The sequence below is a fragment of the Pongo abelii genome, chromosome 5 (genome assembly GCF_028885655.2).
Source record: "Pongo abelii isolate AG06213 chromosome 5, NHGRI_mPonAbe1-v2.0_pri, whole genome shotgun sequence".
Classification (NCBI taxonomy): Eukaryota; Metazoa; Chordata; class Mammalia; order Primates; family Hominidae; genus Pongo; species Pongo abelii.
In genome coordinates, this window is record NC_071990.2 from 128,231,724 (window position 1) to 128,248,860 (window position 17,137).

At 36.9% G+C, this 17,137-nt stretch overlaps 1 protein-coding gene across 1 annotated transcript; it reads left to right on the forward strand.

Annotated features, from left to right (window-relative positions):
* Nucleotides 1-15,193: 15,193 nt before the first annotated feature.
* On the forward strand, nucleotides 15,194-15,663 carry LOC129058645 (large ribosomal subunit protein eL31). The gene has a single exon (XM_054552626.2). The coding sequence runs from the start codon at nucleotides 15,217-15,219 to the stop codon at nucleotides 15,592-15,594; it is 378 nt and encodes a 125-aa protein (XP_054408601.2). The 5' UTR covers nucleotides 15,194-15,216; the 3' UTR covers nucleotides 15,595-15,663.
* Nucleotides 15,664-17,137: the final 1,474 nt, after the last annotated feature.

Here is a 17,137-nt window from a genome sequence, read left to right on the forward strand (position 1 = left end):
TGTGTTCTCTTTCTCTCTCTGCATCATGAACTTTTCCTTCTTTACTGGATCATAAAGCATATGTACATGCTGTAATGTTTCCAATCTTGATAATAAAACAATCCTCTCATATCTGCAAGCCTCCATCTAGCTAATGGCCTATTTCTCTGCAGCACTTTAAAACAAACTCCTCTAAAACCCTACTTTTACTTTGTGTTCACACTCCTTCACCTTTCATTTTCTCTCGAATATATCGCTGACCTGGTTTTTATTCCTCGCACTATATTAGAATCAATCTTGTCAAGGTTGCTAATCCCCAATTACTAAATCTAACGGTCAGTTTTCAATCTTTTCTTCCTTGATTTCTAGATAATATTTGACACAGTGAATCTACATGGTTGATCTGTCCTTTTTTGAAATGCTTTTTTCTCTTAGCTTTTGGAGCTGCAGATGTTGCAAATTTGATATTGGAATACTCATGTCTCACTCTTCAAATAACTAACTTTTCTTTACAATCATCCAGACACATGGTTTTAAATGCCAGATATATGCTGCTGGTTCCTAAATTCCTAAATTTATATTTTCTATTTTGAATTCTCACCTGGACCATTATCTTATATAATCAACTCTCTACTCGATGTGTTAACTTGGCTGTCTAATTGGTGTCTCAAAGTTAACACATCCAGAATAGAGCCCTTGGATTCCTACTCTAACAAATGTCAATGTTCCCAGCCTTTATACAAAAGCTCCACTGTTCACCAGGTGCTTAGGTTGAAAGCCTAGGGGACATTCTTGATTCCTCTCTGCAATAGCCTCAAAACTGATCTGTGTTCCTATTTTTACCCATCATTGGTACATTCTCCTCTAGGGAGCCAGAGAAAACTTCTAAAAGTATAATTCAATGCATGTTACTTTCTGCTGTAAACTATCACATGGCTTCCCAGCTCATGCAGATAAAATGTGTAAGCCTGCAGGGTTGTGTATGATCTGGTCTCTGGCTAATTCTTCAATGTTGTCTCCTATATACTCCGCCTTACTATATTTCAACTCTGCTGGTCTGTTTGCTATCTCTTTACATGCCATGCTTGATCTTGCCCCAGTTCTTCTGTATTTGCTGTTCCCTCCCACTGGAATGCTGTTTTCTCAGATTTTCACCCAGTTAGCTGCCTTACTTCAGTCAGGTCTTTGCTCAAATATAATCTTTTTTGAGAGGTTTTTCCTAAACAGCTTTACTAGAATCCTACATGTACCCACCTCTAGTTATGTTTTACCCAACCCTTTATTTTCTCTTGGTATGTATTACTTTCTGATATATGTTTTTGTTTATTTGTTTACTCTCTGTCTCCATCGTTGAAAGGTAAACTACATAAGGCTATCAAAGCTGGGCATTGTATTAGTCATAACTAATGTTCAATGTAACGACATGGTCAATACCTACAGTGATGTTTAGGACATAGGAGGAACTCAGTAAAATCCACTGAATGAAGGAACAAATAGAGAGCTTAATTAGAATTATTGCTGACAAGTTATCACAGATAGTCACTTATTTGAGACAATAAACATACTCAGAATCTTCCTTAAATAAAAGCCCATCCTTTTGATGGAAATATACAAATGTCTATAATATAGAAAAAAGAAAACATAAAGTTGCATAAAATTTAAATGTATTAGAAACACTTTTTATTTTCTAATATATTATGTGTAGTTAAAAAGCAACCAGGCCCGTTGGCTCGTGCCTGTAATCCCAGCACTTTGGGAGGCTGAGGTGGGCAGATCACCTGAGGTCAAGAGTTCAAGACCAGCCTGGCCAACACGGTGAAATCCCGTCTTTATTAAAAATACAAAAATTAGCTGGGTATGGTAGCGGATACCTGTAATTCCAGCTACTTGGGAGGGAGAGGCATGAGAATTGGCTGAACCCAGGAAGCAGAGGTTGCAGTGAGCCAAGATAGTGCCCCACTGCACTCCAGCCTGGGTAACAGAGAGAGACTCCATCTCAAAAAAAAAAAAAAAAAAAAGCAACCATACACATTTTTTAAGAGTCCTATGAAAGATAGAGATTCATTAGACCTCTGTTCTTGAGTCACCTGAAATCCTATATATAAACTAGAGCAATGGTTTTTCAAAGTTTATATCTCAACTGGCACCACTGGCTTCCCTTCCAGCTGCTTCCTTCCATCTAGGCTTTGTGAAAAATACTCTTAGACCACCATGCCTGCTCAAGATTTTCCATTTATCTGCTCTCTTCTTGATGCCTGAGAACTCTTGACTGGTCTTTTTATCACTGGAATAATAAGGTTCAAGATCCCATTGAATTGATAGGGGAAGAGAAATCAAGGCTTTTGACTTGCTTTAATTTTAGGCCATCTAAACCAATTTAGCCTACTTAAAAGGAACTTCCTCTGCTTATATCCTGGCTTTTGAAAGTTCTCACTAAAACCTGGGTTAAACCCCTTATTTGGCATTTTTCTCGTATTATCTTTCTTTCAGGGACTTAGTGGGGAAGAACAACTAGATCAGCATGCTTGCCATTCTCTAATTCTTTTTCCATAAGCATCTACTGGCACCCCATTTTGACAAATACTACATCTTATGACAGCCAGCTCCAATGTCACTATGGCATAATAAAGTAAAAACACTGGGGAAAAAAAGCAAATTATAAATTAACAGAAAGATGATGAATTTCAATTGTTCCATTCTTTCTTCATGTATTTGTTCATGTCTATATTGAATAAATATTTTTTGAGTCCTTACCTTGTAGGAGGCACCATGCTAAGCTCTGACTATAGAGGACTGCACAGGACCAACACGGTCCCTGCTGTTATGGAGCTTACATTGTAGAAGAGGAGGCAGATAGTCAGGTAATTTTAAATTAGGATATTTATGCTCTATAATTAATATCCCATTAGCCTGACTTAAATGAATAGGAAATAATCGTGAATAGAAGGATGTTATGAAGGGTAAAGAAGAACAGAATCAAGGGAAACAACAGGGACAATAGCCTTCCAGTGAAAAGGAGCAGAAAGAAGACCTAAGAACCTGGTGTGAGGAGAGCAAGGGAAGAAAGGCCCATGATGAAGCAAGAGCCAAATGTGACAATGCACGTCCATGCGGGCTGTTGGGTGTGTAGGGATTTGTGTTTTATCCGAAGAGCCACTGGAAGTCATTCCAATAAACCTTAAAAATATTGTTTTGGTAATAATACATATTACTGGAAGTAGAAATAAAATGGGATAGGTTAAGATGTGTCTCAAAATGTCAGATATAGGTTATGGTGGTCATAGTATGAAAAGATAACAATATGGCCAGGCGCAGTGGCTCACGCCTGTAATCCCAGCACTTTGGGAGGCCGAGGCAGGTGGATCACGAGGTCAGGAGTTGGAGACCCGCCTGACCAACATGGTGAAACCCCATTTCTACTAAAAATACAAAAATTAGCCAGGCGTGGTGGTGGGCGCCTGTAATCCCAGCTACTCAGGAGGCTGAGGCAGGAGAATCTCTTGAACCCGGGAGGCGGAGGTTGCAGTGAGACGAGATAGCACCACTGCTCTCCAGCCTGGGCAACACAGTGAGACTCTGTCCCAAAAAAGAAAAGAAAAGAAAAGATAACAATACTTTTTATGAAAAGGAACTTCAAGTAGATTAAAATATATTTACTCTAAAGTTTAATATGCCATAAAATGCAAAGGATTCTTTTATCTTTCACTGTTTTGAAAGGGAAGGTGGTTTAGTGTCACAAAGCCCTCTGAAACTGAAGTGACTCATAAATTGTGCGGATTAATTACTCACTGGAAAGAAAATGTGGAAAATGCAAACTTCATTGGCTTCATAACAAAGCCACATTTCAACAACACATGGACAAACAATGGATAATGAAAATCTTCTTTTATATAACTCCTTTTCTCTTCTACATTACATAATAATTTTCTACCTACTATACCTTAACTTTTAACCTTGATTTTACCACTAATATACACAAATATTTATCTGCACTTTTCTCTTTTTAGATAACTTTTTTTAGAAGAAGCAGTTTTCAGTTATATCGAGACAGCATATTAAAATTCTTTTTGCAAATTTCTATCATAATATGCATATTCAATAAAAATCTAAGCAGTAAATTTATTCCAATTTTTCCCCATTCTCTGTGAACAAGAATGTTTTCTCATTGTCGTAGCTGTTGTTTTTTAATTTGGGCCATCTTTATGATGAATACCAAATAATGAATAATTGCTTCCATAGACATTTCCATTATCTCAAGAATTCTGAGAGCTTGAGATAATTTCCCAGCCAAGAATATTGGGGTGTGAACCCTGAATATCATAGAATATCGCAGTTAATTTAGGAAGTTTATTTTGCCAAGGTTGAGGACACACACCCATGACACAGCCCCAGGAGGTCCTGACAACATGTGCCCAAGGTGGTCAGAGCAGTTTAATTTTATACATTTTAGGGAGAAGTGAGACATCCATAACATATGTAGGATGAACATGGGTTTGGTCTGGAAAGGCGAGGCGGGGGCTTCCAGGTCATAGGTAGATAAGAGACAAATGGTTGCATTCTTTTGAGTTTATGATTAGCCTTTCCAAAGGAGGCAATCTGATATGCATTTATCTCAGTGAGCAGAGGGGTAACTTTGAATAGAATGGAAGGCAGGTTTGCTGTAAGCAATTCCCAGCTTGACTTTTCCCTTTAGCTTAGTGATTTGGGGCCCCAAGATTTATTTTCCCTTCACTGGGGTTACTTGGCCAGAAGGTAGGAATGGCAAAATCAAGGCAGAAATTGAGTGAATGAAAAGTCAGCAAAAAAAAGCAGAGCTTATAGAAACCAGTAGATAGAGAGAAAAGTAGATGGCAAAAGTTAAAAGCAGGTAGTAAAATATAAGGCATAAAATTATCATTAAGGAGATAGTCAGAATCACAGAAACACAATGCCAGAAACAAAAGAGTCTTAAAAAGAACTTGATGCTGGCAACAAAAGCAAATGTAAACAAGGGAAATGATATCAAATAAAAGGCTTCTGCACAACAAGGGAAATAATCAACAAAATCAAAAGGCAACCTATAGAATGGAAGAAAGTATATGCAAACCATGTGTCCAATAAAGGGTTAATAACCAAAGTATATAAGAAACTCACCCAGCTCAAGAGCAAAAAAATACAACCTAATTTAAAAATGGGCAAAAGACCTTAATAGACATGTTTCCAAAGAAGACATACAAATGGCCAACAAGTATATAAAAAGGTACTCAGTATTACTAATTATCAGGGAAGGGCAGTTAAAAACCACAATCAGATATATCACCTCATCCTGTTACTAAAAAGACAAGAGATAAATGTTGGTGAGGATGTAGAAAAAAGGCACCCCTTGTGCACTGTTGGTGGGAATGTAAATTAGTACAGCCATTATGGAAAACAATATGAAGGTTTCCCAAAAAGTTAAAATAGAATTACCATACAAGCCAGCTATCTCACTTTTGGGTATATATCTAAAGAAAATGAAATCAGTATCCCAAAGAAAAATCTGCACTCCCATACTCATTGCAGTATTATTCACAGTAGCTAAGACATGGAAACCAGAAACAACCTGTATATATTGACAAATGAATTGATCAAGAAAATGTGATATACACACACATGTATTATTACTCAGCAACAAAAGGAGAAAATCATGTTATTTGTGGCAACATGAGTGAACCAGCAGGACATTACACCAAGTGAAATAAGATAAGGTGGGCACAGAAAAACAAATACTACATGATTTTGCTTATATGTGGAATCTAAAACAGTCAAATTCATAGAATCAGAGAGTAGAATGGTCATTGCCAGGCACAGGAGGGTAGGAGAAATGGGGAGATTTGGTCAAAGGGCACAGACTTTCAGTTATAAGATGAATTTATGAGATGAATAAGTTCTGGCACGCTACAATATACATAATGGTGACTATTAAAAAAAGAGAACTCCATGCCTCTTCTAGTTGGCAAGACAAAGCCGGTGCCAAGACCCCTTGTAAACTCCACTCACGATGCCCTCTGAGGAACATGATGTTCTTTTCCTGCTTTTGGTTCAGGCAATCAAAACAGAACACGGCAGACATTTAGAGCCATTGGTTAGGTAGTTAATTACACTCAAGGATGAGCTAGACTTCTCTGACCATAGAAATGGCCTAAATATCTCTTCATCTTCATATTGTTAAGTCACTATGATTGAAAAAGGAGCTAAACTCTTCCCATCCAAAGCAATAATAATATCAGTTTCCATTGGTCAAGAGCCAATTCATCTCTTTTTTGTGGGTAATATAAAGAGGGACATTTCATCTTGAAAATTTTTTGGCTGTACTCTACTTTGATCTTTGCAGTAAAAGAGGAATTTACTCTGATTTTGAAGCTTCCCCTTACCCCCAGTCTCTTCTGATTTAGCCACAGTTAAAAATCTAGCCAGCTGCCCACTGTATTATTACCTATCCATTGCAGCAATCTTTTTGGTTTTTGCAAAGAGCTTGCCTTGATGTGGTCTTCAGGATGTCACAAGTGTCTAGCTTAATACATTTGATGACATTTGTAAACAATGTAATTCAGTAAAAATGGTTCAACTGTGCTTTTCATAAGATTACTTTATGAGCTTCTTATTTCCCTGACAGAGCTCTTGTGGGCCTTTTTCCTCTCTGCCTGTTTATTGAAAGGAATGGAGGCATAATCAGTCAATATTGGACTTCTTTCTTAGAAATTAAAGTGTTAAGGTATTTAAGTTTTGCCATATGTGTGACACAAGATGAGTATAAGAGAGGCTGTAAGGTTCTGCTGGGCCTTGTGATTTCTAGCAATTGGGACATTGCTCTGTACTTGATCTGGGGACCACAGAATCTGATGAACAATAATATACTAATTTTGGGATTCTCTTCTCAGTCAAACCATGGATGGCCTCAGACTTTATTCCAAGCATTTTTTCTGTATCTTATTCTAGGAAGTTTTAGATTAGCTAAAAATATGTGTAAACAACTTTGAAGACTTTTTTTTCTGTAATTAGTGTGATTTTTTGCACTCTCTGTTCCCCTTCTTAAAGATAATAAGTCTGTTGAGATCTGTGAGTTGTTAGGAGATATCTTGCTCATAGCTTTTTCATGTCATTTTCAAAAGAAGTCTTAAACCAAAAAATGAACTATAATAACAATGTAAGTAGAATATTTCTTGCAAGTGGATTTTATGGAAAAACCGTCTATACCATACTCTTCATTTATGAAATATTTAAGTTGCTTGATGCTTTTTTGTTTTATTTTTTTATTTTTATTTTTTTAAGAAACTAAATGAATCTTTTTAGAGCTATTTTAGGCGCATCTCCTGTTTACTTGGTACTTTATCCATCAACACATACCTACAGTGTTTGTATATTTTAGGATAGTATCTCATTATTTCTCAACCTTCAGAAATTTATGGTTAGAGAAATGAGTAAGCTATGGTACTTTTATGTGAATATGCAGTATGCAAGCAACAGTGAATTTAAGAAGCACCTTCCCTTTTAGAATTTAACTAAAGTGTGCTTTGCTTTTCTGCTTTCTGGCATGTTGATTGACCCAATTAATTTTTGAAAGTGTGAGGTCCTAACAGCAGGGATTAAATCAGCCATTCCCAAACTAAATCTTAGAGTCAGGGTCTTTTATTTTATTTTTGGGGGGAAGAAAAGAAAGGGCCTGGGAATGAAATTCACGTTGCTCTGGGGATGTTTTTTTTCCCTGAAACAATTTCACATAAGCCTACTTTATTAAAACACACACACACACACACACAGACACACTCACCTCTGGTTTAATTGCCACTAAAATAATCATCTACAGACTCAAGAGTGGGTGGTATTAAGGGTTGCCGGACCCCCAGGGAATTGTAGCAAAGAATTAACATGGCACATTACCTAACATGACTGAGTGTTACCTTCTCCTCACTCATCAAGCTTTCTTTCCCCTTCCTCCACTGTGCCTCTGACACTAGACCACTATGTTCCCCAGAGTTTCCTTCAATAGTTCTTTAAGGCTCCAAGTTTCCAAGTTTCTCGAGAAAAACTGATTTTCCATATTCTTTATTTCCTACAATGAACCTGACCAAAGCATTCATTAATCATCTGCTTGAACGTCTTATGGGACCACGCAGAACATTTCTCCTGACATCTTACCTATAATTTGTCCTCCTGCCATTCTCCAAGTTAATCTACTAATCTGATTTCTCCTAGACCTATTTCTATTTTTGCTTCTACCCTTTTCCTAAGGTCTTTCCTTTGCTAGAGTGACTTTTTCTTCCCAGTTTGTTATCTGCTATACTGACACTATGCAGGGAAACAGGGCCATGCAAAGCAGCAAAATAAAGATTCTAAGATAGGAATCAAGTATGGACACAACCTGGGTGACTGGAGAGATGCCAAAAACTGGGCTATATTGCTGAGACAAAGCTGGGAGGACTCCAGTGCAGACTCAAACCCAGTCAGGAGTCCAGAACTGGAAGATATACGGGTATCAGGACCCTAGATAAAGGTAAGGCAGGAAGTCAAATCAACAGCCACGAGATGTCATACCAAAGCAGCATAGAGACTCGAATGATGACTGCCTCAGACAGGAAATCTTGTTGCATATGAGCCAGTCTCAGGCTATGGCCCTACAAGGGTCTGCCAATGTGCATAAAGGAGCCATGTTAGAGAGCTGGCAAATTGCTTAATGGGACTTAAAATGGGAATGTCGTTCTGTATCCTTGTTCCATACTGCCCTACTTACAAGTATTCCCAACTCATCTAAATGGATAAAACCCACAATCCTGTTTTCACTCAACACCCTGCCAGTAACTGTTGCCTTCCTGTCTAAATATGATGGAAACCTGCTATATATTTAAGCTTATGTTATCATTTTCAATATTTCTATATTTCCTGTAGACTTTTCTCTAGTGGGGAAAATATTTTTTTAAAAAGAACTCTTTCTAAATGAATTTTATAGCATGTAGACCAGAGATGGCCCAATAGGTTATATATGCAGAACCGCCTCTGGGGATCTCACCTCTGGCAGCCATTATTTTAATCAGGGCACAATTTCCTGCTGAGTCCAGGCTTTACCTCAACCTTCTCAACACAGCTCTCCAGGAAGCAACAACCAATTTGACTATACTGGGAGTGGGGTTGACACATTTACCTTCCTGACCCATCCTTTGGCAACAGCTGGGGAAATGAAATGTTCTTGATGGTGATGTTGGCCTAAAGGTTTGGGAGGAAATTAATTGCCCTACTTCTTTACTGAAAGTATAGCCAGATTAACTGCAGAAAGCAAAAATATCATTATAGACATTTTTAGCTTGGCTTTGAAAATGGGCACCATTGCTTCTCTGTAACAGGTACAAAGAACTAAGGTGTGAATGTTTCCAATGAATTGAAGTCTTAGCAAGAAAGTTTCTCTCTCTTTCTCTCTCCCTGTCTAAGTGGGGAAGTATTTAATCCTCTTTGCAAATACAGTCCCAGCTTTCAACTTCACAGGAGTGCCTACTGTGTTGAATTATATTTAAAGGTTTATCTGCCATAGACCACTGACCCTAGGGACCGGGCCAAGACTATTCATGTTGTCTAGAACTATAGGTCAGATTGAAACGTGCATCTCTGGCAAAAAGCCAATACTTCATTCACCACATCACTCAACTTTTCTCCTCATGTTATATAATTACAATATAAGTGCCCAGCATGACATTTCAGTATGAATATTAGTGGACATAAAAATTCAATCCAGGCATACAACAGACAAAACACTACCAATTTTTACTTTTTAAAATGCAGGGACTGGATTTTAGGAGATTTAAAGGAGAGAATAGACCATTACAATTTAGTATACTGACTTAGTAGAGTTAAGTCACTGTAAACCATCAGGAATGAAACACCTGAGCGAGTAAATTTGGAGAGCATGTATGCATATGTGTGCAACTATTATTTGTGTGTGTTAGCAGTGGCTTAAAGAGGTTAGTATGGGGCAGACGGAGGAGGTCCATTCAGTTAAGGGTTTCACGTGAATGCCTCATTAGTTTGCTACCATATTTTCCTGTAGGTGGCAGCACTAACAAGGCTGGGGTCAGAAAAGAAAGGTTCAGCTTCAGATTCTGAAGAGAAATTTTTATTAACAAGAGTACAAGAAGAAATTCAAACTTGTGCTTTCCTTTTTAATTAACTATAGATGCTGAAAGTCTTTCAGTATCCAACCTGTTATTCAAATGAACACACACACAGCCATCTCATTTAAAGAAAACAGACCAACATTGGGTAACTTGGCATCATCAGTCACACTGGAGAGACTTAGAATGTTTCATGTTCTGTGTGTGGGAGAGAACGAACACAGTTTGTTTGGCTTGAAGTATCATTTCTCATAGATAAACATAGAGGAGAAATTTAACCCAGAACTTTTATTTCAGTGAACACTAAAAAAAGTTAGTTATGGCAAAGTTAGTAGCTGGAGTTAGAATCTCAGACCCAGTTTTTGAGGAATGAGCATAATTTCATATGTTGTTATTATCTTATTATTCAGCAATTAATAGATTGCTAAAATGGTAATGAAGATAACAAAATAAAAATTTCAGCCAATGACAAATAAATACCCAGATTTTATAATGAATTTAGTAGATATTTTCAGTTGACATTTTTTAAAAAAGAATACTAGAAGTGTATTGCGAATTTGAATTTACAAAATTTAATTATTACTAATCATAAAATTATAAATTTATGCTCCTAGCTGTGAAATTGGTTTAACATTTTACAATCTATTCTCCTATGCAATCCCTAATTTTAAAAGTCTGTTTTAGGGTTTGTTAGATTTCCTCACATAGACAGTAAGCTCCTGTATAGCCACATAAGTTCATCTTGCACAGCAGCAGCACTATCAGCTTTTGAACAGTCACTATGTAAAATTCACTTTATCCGAATCCTCCCAACAAACGCAAGGGATGGTACTGCTTTCTTCATCTTTCACACTGAAAAAGCTAAAGACTAGGAAAGTTAAGCAACTAGTCCAACTGCATATAAAAACTAAGGGCCTGCACTAAGGTGTGAATTCTGGTGTTTAGAGGCAACACTCATTTTACTTACTCTCATTCCCCTGCTTATTGGTAGTTCCCACTGCCAAAGTAAATTACACATAGTAGGTGCTGAACCAAGCTGATGGATTCTATTATTTTAGGGTGCCATTACCCTACATGATTCTGGTTAATTCAGCAGTTGCCCATTATCTATGCTCAAATTAATGACGTAGTTTTCTATTCATAGGGATGGGGGAAGTAACTACTTACTTGTCATATTACCAAAGCACTAATAATTTTTTTTTTTAATTGAAAAGAGGCCTTCTAAAAGGAAGGTATAAAATCTGTCATTATCTGCATTGAAAGGTTAAAAAAAATCCTTTGCAAAATTTATACTCGTATTTTTATTATTAAATTGGTATTGCTTTATTTAATTTGGGGGCCTTTTTTTATCTTGTAAATGGGAGCTCTGTATTGCTCAGGATTATTCAGAGGAATTTGCTTTTCATGTTAGCTGACTAATCACTCTGTCTTCCACCAAATAAAGAAATTCCTTGGATTTCCACATGTCACTCTTTCTAGAACAACAACAACAATAAAAACCAGACTATATACTACATATGAGCTATGTTGATATGTATTCAATCTGTAAGAATTTTAGTCTGAATACCCTCAAAGAAAAGCATTTTTGTGGTATTTCTTCTGGAAATCCCTCAAGAAAAAGCAATGTGGTAATATTTCTCGTTGAAATACTGCATTTTTCTTCCAGTGGTGGCAGAAGGAAAACATAAGAAAATTTGCTTTCCTGAAAGGCATCTTTTCTCTCTCACAGTGTTTCTGAGAGAAAGCAGTGGAACCTGCTGGTGATAATGCCTACGAAGGGGACTTCGCGCTCACAAGCGCTTTTGACCGTGAGTAATTAAAGTACCTTACAAACATTCATCCTCCCAACACCTTTATGGGGTAGGTAAGTTATATACTCAAGGTCTAGTATTCACTGCAATTTTGTGGCATTGAGAACAGCTACAGAGCTGTCCACTGTTAAATAAGTTCTGCGCCACAGACGAAAGTTTATTTTTACTGTTCAGCCAGATGGGGAGCTAACCTACTCTATGGCAAGTGCAGTGAACTATGTGAATTGATTTACACCTCAAAACACACTTGCAAAAATTTATTGTTATCTCCATCTTACACAGGGGTCAAAAAGTTCAATATACTCAAATTCAAATGCTTCTTTGAGAGAAAGCTGTATGTCTCCCTGTATGCCTGTATGTATGTATGGCTCTGAAAATTGTGTGTTTCCATAATATCACACTATCTATTTGATTGTACATTGTCCTGTATTGAAACCAGAGAGCTTCTCTAACACGTCTTGGACATCCTTGTGCTGGTGCTCCTCACTACTGCTTTCTGCTACTTGGCCAGACTAGGACATCTCTCTCATCTGTTCTGTTAGGCAAGATGATTTAAATTATTCAGAACAAGAGTAGGAAGCCAACTTTATTATTTTGTGCACATTTTTATGAAATGTATCCCATTTTAGGGTTGAAATTCAATGTATCCCACTACAATTCTTTTCATAGATTATGAGTACTTTAAAACAAAGAACAATATCTTAATTGATTCAAACCTGCAAAATTTAACACCATGTCTGGCACATACCGGGTAGTCAGAAGAGATCTGAAAAGCTAACAAAATCAAGTCTTTTTACTATTTGATATCCTGACTTCATTTACTTTTTACCTACACAATGACATTTCCAAGACTATTTAAGGTGGGCAAATTTTGGAATTTTTACAATAATTATAAAGCCACTTTTCAACATAGTCTTTTGTAATATTGGTAAATACTACCAATACTTTGCTATCACTTGTAATATAAAAGAGTAATACACTCTATTTCATGAAAGCATCGTGGACCGTAAAGAAAACGAAATAGAACAGATAATAAAAGATGAATGATAAAAGTGTCTCAATCCATTGCTATACCATAGTTCTTTAATATAATTATGAAATATTTCAGTGATTGATTCCATTGCTGTATCATAGATCTTTAATTATGAAATATTTCAGTGATTATAAAAATGCTGCTGGCTACATTATATTGCTTTTCCTAAACATAGTATAAATTACAGACATATAACTTCTGTTTGAAAATATAAGCGGTAGAGGAAAATATAAACTATTTAAGGTGGCCTGAAGGCTCTCCATAGCCTCCCATTCCCTCCTTTTCTCAGGCTTATTTCTTACCATGTTCCTCTGCTCACTCAACCAGCTATTTTCCAAACACATTGGCCTCCTATTTGAACAGACCTCAGGACCTCTGCATGTTCTCATGCCTCTTGCTGGAATTCCCCTTTTCCTCACGTCCTGTTTTCCCCATGGCTCCCTCCCTCACTTTGTTCTTCTCTCTGCTCAAATGTTCCCTCTTCCACCACCCAGGTCCACTTCTTCCTCCATTCCTCTGCACATGTGCTCAATCTCTACCCTTTGGGATGCTTTACCTTTTTTTCATTGCATTTATCATCACCTGTCATTATTCTGAATATTTATAAAGGTATCCTTGTCACTTCCTAGTACAATAAAAAGTCTATGAAGGCAGAGACTTTTGTCTATCTTGTTCATCTCCTCATCCCAGTGCCTAGAGCACATGGCAAGCGCTCATGAATGAAACAATAAATGAGTTGTTGCATGACTTCACAGCATAAGGAAATTATTAAAGGCACATGATATTTCACGATACTCTGTTTTCATAATGATACTTGATTTTTTTTCAAGGCATCACAATCCCTATGTCCTAAAAACAGTGCTTTTGAAAATACATCCTGGTGTATTGTTCCTATGAATATTTTTTATCATAAGTAAGTTTTTTATGTGTGTTTGTTTTCTTCATAGATAATATCCACAATGATGTGCTAAACAGAAGCAAAAAGCTAAGACATTTCTTTGATTTCCTAATTTGCTAAATATTACTACAAATACAATTTGTGGTACTCAGTATCTTGGGGATTAGAGACTCCAACAAGTTACTACCTAAAAGGCTGCATCATAGTAATTCAATGTTATACATTTGCTCAAATGAATACTGATTTTAGCTTGTCTATTTTATTCCTGGAGCTAGCTAACTGATAATATGTCTCTACTTTATAGAGTATTGACTCAGAACAAGTAGGAAAAAATTGTTTATACAAGGTTATATTATTAGGTGGGTTGCATTAGAAATGTGAATTCCAGCAGTGTTTTCCACCACATTTTTTTCTCCACATTTAATGGAGGAAACAAAAATGCTTCCAAGGCCAATCCCGAAGGTCCTCACAGAAAAAAAAAAAAAAAAAGTGTGGCTAAACTGGTCTCAGGAGGAGGACCAGCAATAGCATTAGTTTTACCGCACTGCCTATCAGTCTTTTATGAAGAAAAGCTTTCCTCCAAGGGGAAAATCCCTTCCCTGACAGCCACCCCCCACCCCCCTCCAGGATGTAAGAAAGGTGTCATATGACATTGAATAAGACTGAGTATTCTATACAAGATTTAAAAATAAATTTCCATTTTAGTTGCTTTTGATCTTTTTCAAAAATCAGAACACTGGGTGGGAATGGAACTTTCTAACAAAGATGTTTGGGTATCTTTATTTTAAATGTCATAAAACAATATAATTTTGGAGTTTTTAATAAGGCTTACTGGAATCAACCTCCTCACTACAGATGAGTAGTTCAGTGATTTGCAACTTACTATATTTGGAAATAAAGACAATATTGAGATTCTGTCACTTCTCTTTACTCCACAATTAACAACCAACCCGAACTAAAATGGAAACTCTACGAAGAAGTTATCTGACGAAAATGCTGCTTCTTTCCAATGCTAAAGTTCTGAAAACATTTAAATTACCCACAATATGATAAGTAAAGGGACATTTAATGGGTATTTGAGCTTATAATTGGTTAAGGGTTGGACTTGAAAATATATTTATTGGCACTATAAAATTCAACTCTCTGTATACCATTTTCCTGATTAAAGTTTTAACACACTTAACTCAGTAGTTATTGAATGATGGGGGGATCAGTGATCCTCTAATATGACAGGTGACCACGTTAATTTTTAGGAGATAACATTTTGTACAGGATATATTCTCCAAAAAATAATCTCGTTTATCCAATATTATCTATTTGACAAATTTAGCCTTAAAAGAATGCCTCATTTGTCCTTTCCAACTTGGACGCGGCAGAATGGCTCCCGCAAAGAAGGGTGGCGAGAAGAAAAAGGGCCGTTCTGCCATCAACGAAGTGGTAACCCGAGAATACACCATCAACATTCACAAGCGCATACATGGAGTGGGCTTCAAGAAGCGTGCACCTCGGGCACTCAAAGAGATTCGGAAATTTGCCATGAAGGAGATGGGAACGCCAGATGTGCGCATTGACACCAGGCTGAACAAAGCTGTCTGGGCCAAAGGAATAAGGAATGTCCCATACCGAATCCGTGTGCGGCTGTCCAGAAAACGTAATGAGGATGAAGATTCACCAAATAAGCTATATACTTTGGTTACCTATGTACCTGTTACCACTTTCAAAAATCTACAGACAGTCAATGTGGATGAGAACTAATCGCTGATCATCAGATAGATGAAATAAAGTTATAAAATTGCAAAAAAAAAAAAAAAAAAAAAAAAAGAATGCCTCATTTATTCAACTCTGGGATATCATGAAGACAACTAAGGTTTGACACAATAGCCTAAATTTCTACGTTCTCATTTCCCAAATTTTGATTGGCAAGCTGAAGGGCACTGCATGTAAAGGAAAGGTTTTAAAGAAACAGAACCAGTTGCAATTATGCCCAGGGAAACTATTGCCACTACTCTATAATCAAACCCTGTGCTAAGTAAGATTCCTTGAGAAGTCATGAGGGACTTCAGTGAAAAAGCAGCTGCTAGCCCCATGATCTTTATTTTGTTACTGAGATATATTGTCATATAGAGGACAATATGAATGAATTAGTAAATGTTTATAGATTATAGAATATGCTGGGGAAGGAAGAGAAACTCCTATGTCTTATTTTCCTGATACATCCGCTAACTTTACACAGAGTCCATGAGTCATAGCAGATACAAATGTGCAGCCTTCCTGCAGGGGTCCTCATCCTTATTTTTGCTGTGTAGGCACTGACAATCTAATAACTACCGTAACTTCAAAGTAGTGACTACAACAAGAGATATTTCAAGACATAAGCAACAAAAATAGTATGCTATAAAGTATCTGTGATACACCATATTTGTAATTCAAGAAAACAGTAAATTTCAGTTACAGGACAATAAAAACAAAAACGTATCTTTGTTCTCATCATGGATCTCCTGAATTCTATGCACAGACGAAGGGGGTTCTGTGGACCTGATATTTAAAACATCAGGTTAGAGAGCAAACAAAAAAACTACTTGCTATAATCATCAGAGAAATGCAAATCAAAACCACGAGAGATACCACCTCAGCTAGAATGGTTATTATAAAACAGATAAAAGAAAACAAATTTTGGCAAGAATGTGGAGAAAAGGGAAACTTTGTACACTGTTGGTGGAATTTTAAATTAGTACAGCCATTATGAAAGTAAATCGGTATATAGAAGACACCTCTCCTCTCATGTGGATTACAGCACTATTCACTGTAGACAAGATATGGAGTCAACCTAAGTGTCAAACAACGGACGAATGGATAAAGAAAATATGGTATATCTACACAATGGAATAGTATTTAGTCATAAAAATGAGTGAGGTCCTGTCACTTGTGACAACATGGATGAACCTGGGGACATCATGTTAAGTGAAATAAGACAGGCACAGAAAGACAAATATGGCATGTTCTCACTCCTATGTGGCATCTTAAAGCAAAGAAGTTGACATCAAAGAAGCAGAAGCAGAGAGAGTAGAACAGTGGTTACTAGAGACTGGGGTGGGCTGGGGGAGGGGAAAGATGGGGAAAATTGGCTTATGAGGACAAAGTTACAGTTAGATAGGAAGAATAAATCCTGGTAATCTATTGCAGAGTATAGTGACAATGGTTAACAGTAAAAGATGTATATTAAACATAGCTAGAAGGGAGGCTTTTGAATATTCTCATCACAAAGAAATATAAATGCATGAGGTGATGGATACACTAA

What these genes read in the sequence shown, in the direction of transcription:
- LOC129058645 (XM_054552626.2), top strand. Translation starts at nt 15,217, where the DNA reads ATGGCTCCCGCAAAGAAGGGTGGCGAGAAGAAAAAGGGCCGTTCTGCC.